Consider the following 4,458-nt stretch of genomic DNA (forward strand, 5'->3'; position numbering starts at 1 on the left):
CGAGTGTGACCCGGGGGGCTCCGCAGCCCCGAGCCCGGCCCTGCGCCGCCGGGACCCTGGGCTGGGCCGCCGGGAAAGGGCCGCGGGCAGCGGCAGGAGGAGGCGGAGGAAGGAGTTTCTTGAGCCTCCTCGACTCCGACCGGGGCGGCCCGGAGCGCTGCCTGTCCCCGGGGAGCGTCCGGCGCTGCTGCACTGCAGACAAGCCGCTGTGTCCCGAGGGCCGCCCCCTAGTCCCGGTGATGCGATTAATGGCACTGCTCCTGGCATCGGCGTCCGCATCCTCGGCTCGGAGCCGTGTTTCCCGGAGCGGGTGAACCACGCGTTGTTCCGCTTCTAGGGCCAGATCAGATCATCAAGTCCGGCCCTGCTTGGGCAGAAACAAGCACCTACCTTGGACGGCTTGAGCTTTCTCGGGGCTTTCCGTGGGTCAGAGGCGTTATAAATTGACTTCTATTTTTTTTCTTAATTTATGTTTCCGCACAGGGGATTTCTGGATATAGAGAATGGAGACTGCTGATTTACAGAAAATGCACAGACAGGCTCTGGTTGATTTTCTTTTTTCTCTTTTGGGCTGGTTTGGTAGGTATGCTAGCTGTTAAAAGAGAAATCCAGTTTAGGATGCTTGTTTCCTAGCCCTTGAAATAAATCTGAATAAAAATGTGGGCAACCTCACAGAATTTAGGGGCTCCATATTTGTGGATGGATCCAGGATTTTCTAAAGGGGAGGGGGGCAGGAGCAGCAACCTGTGCTGCAGGGATGGCTACGCTGTCATGCTTCCAACCTCCCCCCCACCCCCCAGTGGGCAGCCTACAGCAGCAGGGACTTTAAATTCCTCAATCCAGAAAGAATCTTCCCCTCCACACCCAGGGCCCATCCTCTTTCCTCCTGTCCCCTCCCCTCTGTTCCTCCTCTTCCTCACCCACTGCTGGTGCTCCTCTCTCCACTGCCCCCAGCTGATTTGGAGGTGGTACGGGGCAAGGGTGGCTCCAGAACCACTCCTGCGCCACTCCAGCTGGGCTGCACATGGAGCCAGGGTCGGGCAGGGATGGCAGCAGTGATGGTGGTTGTGGTAGCAGTTGCTAGACCATGCCTGCTCCTGGGTTGGCAGAGACCACCTGGGGGAACTTGCCTGTCACTGCTGCTGTACCCAGCTGAGCCCAGCTCCCTGCAGAGCCCCACTAAAGCAGACAGAAGTGGCTCTGGAGCCTTCCCTCACCCCAGGAATGGTGGCAATGATGGGCAGGGGAAGGGGGTGAGAGGGGAGGGGAGGGGTGGGAAGAAGATGGGAAGTACCACTGAGCACGGTGGTGAAGGGGGCAGGGGTGGAATACTTGCTTGCCTTGGAGACTTAAAAAATGTCCCCAGTTGCTGTTTCTGTGTCACTGACTGAAAGGGGAGTGTATCCACACCACTGCACCACCTCTGGATCCACCCCGCCTGTCTTACATTGGGATGGGGTGACTTTTATGCTTATATGGATCTGCCATAAATGTAATGTAGAGCCACACCAAGGTAAGGGTCTCATTGTATGGATTCAGTTGCAAGATCAGAATCCAAGTGGTTTACCTTTTTGTAGATGAGATGTCTCAACCTTTGTTCACTGAGATCACTACTTAATACTCCTAATTGTCTCATCATTCCTTGGGCTTCCTTTGTCTTTCTCTCTTTCTCTGCTGTCTCTCTCTAAGCCCTTTGGAGTTGGGACTTTCTTTTTATCATATATGTCTATAATTTAGTACAATGGGGCTACAGTTACTAAGTTTCATGATACTTGACATGTAATTAATCAATTTTGAATTATATTTTGTAATATGTTCTTAAAATTGCAATTAATGCAAAAGACCCAACATGAGTCTCCTGCACTCTTGATAAATCAAACCAACTTGGTAAGTAGAATTACCTTTTTATGGCGCATTGTTTAATGCACTGGCTGATACAGGGAATGTTAAACAGTTCAAGCATGTCAAACAGTGATGATATCCAGTGATCTCTTTCTTTCCTTTCACTGTTCTTACTGTTCAGTCTCTGTGAGATGATTTATTACTCACAGTTTTCACATTTGTATTCTTTTCTTTTTTGTCTTTAAAAAAATGTAATTTATGGTGACTACCAGTGCTGTTTGTTCACACAGTGAAATAATCTGAAACAAAGCCAGTGCATATCTGGAAGTATATGTAATTGGCACGTACATGTTGCTACACCCACTGATAGTTATTTAATGTTTGCAGCCACCCATTCATTAACACTGTTTGTGGCTTACATCCAGCATTCTGGGTGCTTTAGTTTCCAGTTCATGTGAGGGTAAAGTGGGCCAGGCTGGCAAGTAAAGTTTTGCTGGACTTGTGGGTCCCACCGTGAAACAATTTTTCTTTGCAAGTACAGCTAGAAGTAGAATTACAAAAGGCAGCTGCTGCTTCTTTTGCTTCTGAAAATCATTTGTTTCTTGAAAGTATATTTCTTGCACAAATACACTAGATAAGAAAAATATTTTGCTATTGTAAAAAAGACCTCATACACATATAACATAGTAACTTTAACTAGGGCATTGCTATCAGGACCTTCATATTAAAACAACGAGGTCATGTGATTTAAATAACTTCAAAGAATGCTAATGTTATAAAATCAAATATTCAAGAAATGCCAGGATTCAGATTGTCAGTGCAACTAGCTTCTTTGCGATTTTCAGAGGTGTTTAATGTGCCTTGTGTGCATGTGGAAAATGGGTCCCTAATTTGAGAGTTGTGGATTCCAGGAAGTGGCAGGGCACCTAAAGGATGTTGTAGCTCAAAACTCATGAAACTTAAAGTCCCCTTTATGAGTCTAGTGCACAAGCATTCATGAATTTGTTTCGTAAAACCTCTGAGATTTGGTGGCATGATCACCTGTATCTTATATTACAGGAACTGAGATGCAAAGAAATCAAGGCCAGAATTGTCAGGTATTCACTAATGTTGGGTGCCCAATTTAAGACACATGGGAACTGATTTTTAGTTTTGAGTGTCTTATTTCTATAACATTTTGTGTTGGAGCAGTGAGTGCTCATCATTTCTGGCCCCAGGTGTGTCATATTGGGCACCAAGAAAATGAAGGACACGCAATTAGTGTGCAGCTGTGAACACTCTCTTAGTATAGGATAGGCACCACCTGTGCTAGGGTTAGAACGCAAGTTCATAAGGGTGCCATTTAGGTTTCTTAACTATGCTACCTCCCTTCTCTTGAAATTCTCTTGTTTCTTAATTACACACTTTCTAATAGCAATCACTGATGGAAGAGCTCAGCTCTGCAAGCAGCTGACATTATGGCTTATGCGGTCAACAGGGCTTGTTCTGTCTTTCTGCAGAGGAGTGATTTTTAGCATGGGATATTCATGACAGAATACCTTTACATGTTATACTTGTTTTAAGAACAGGGCAGAAATATGCAGGTTAAACAGCAGATATTCACTTAATGGTGGGAAAAGCATGGTATATGATGTCAAAAGAAAGAAGGATATTTGTTTTAATAGACGTTTATAACTGGCTATGCTGTGATGGCTGGAGCTGCAGAAAGACTTGTATTTGGATATGACAGCTATGGGAATATATGTGGCAGGAAGAACATCCCTATTGAAGGAGCACCCCTTTCTGGACAGGATATGACAAGTAAAAAGTAAGTATGTTAACAAATTTAAATGAAGTAAATGCTTGAGATTTGGTCACTGTAGATGTGATACATGATCTATAGGAATTAAAAACTCAGGTCTGTTGGGCCTCTGGTGCACAGTTTCAAGTCTCATAGTTGGTAGGGTCGGAAGGGACCTGAGCAGATCATCAAGTCCGACCCCCTGCCTTGGCAGGAAAAAGTACTGGGGTCAAACGACCCCAGCAAGGTGATCATCTAGCCTCCTCTTAAAGACCCCCCGGGTAGGAGCCTGCACCACTTCGCTTGGAAGTTGGTTCCAGATCCTAGCCGCCCTGACAGTGAAGTAGCGCCTCCTGATGTCTAGTCTGAAACTACCCTCTGGCAGCTTGTGACCGTTATTCCTTGTCACTCCTGGTAGTGCTCTGGGGAACAGGGACTCCCCCAATGCCTGCTGGTTCCCCTAACTAGGTTGTAACAGGCCACAAGATCCCCCCTCAGCCTTCTCTTATGGAGGCTGAACAAGTTCCGGTCCCTTAGCTTCTCCTCGTAGGGCCTGCCCTGCTGCCCCCTGATCATGCGAGTGGCCCTCCTCTGGACCCTCTCCATGTTGTCCACATCCCTCTTGAAGTGCGGCGCCCAGAACTGGACGCAGTACTCCAGCTGCGGCCTGACCAGTGCCGCATAGAGGGGGAGGTCCTTGGACCTGCTTGAGATGCATCTGTGGATGCGTGACAAGGTACGGTTGGCCTTCCTGACTGCATCCCCACACCGCCGGCCCATGTTCATTTTGGCATCAATGATGACTCCAAGATCCTTTTCTGCCTCTGCAGTGACAA

The 4,458-nt window shown here is 47.4% G+C and overlaps 1 protein-coding gene across 1 annotated transcript in view; it reads left to right on the plus strand.

The window, feature by feature from the left end:
* The window catches only part of SLC44A3 (solute carrier family 44 member 3), an 88,052-nt gene that overhangs the window by 17,756 nt on the left and 65,838 nt on the right, over positions 1–4,458 (plus strand). Inside the window, exons 2-3 of the mRNA XM_019528341.1 lie at positions 454–579; positions 3,507–3,649. Coding sequence (XP_019383886.1) covers positions 454–579; positions 3,507–3,649 — 269 coding nt within the window. The remainder of the gene's footprint in view (positions 1–453; positions 580–3,506; positions 3,650–4,458) is intronic.

This window comes from Gavialis gangeticus, unplaced genomic scaffold, assembly GCF_001723915.1.
Source record: "Gavialis gangeticus isolate Ggan-Ray unplaced genomic scaffold, GavGan_comp1, whole genome shotgun sequence".
Classification (NCBI taxonomy): Eukaryota; Metazoa; Chordata; order Crocodylia; family Gavialidae; genus Gavialis; species Gavialis gangeticus.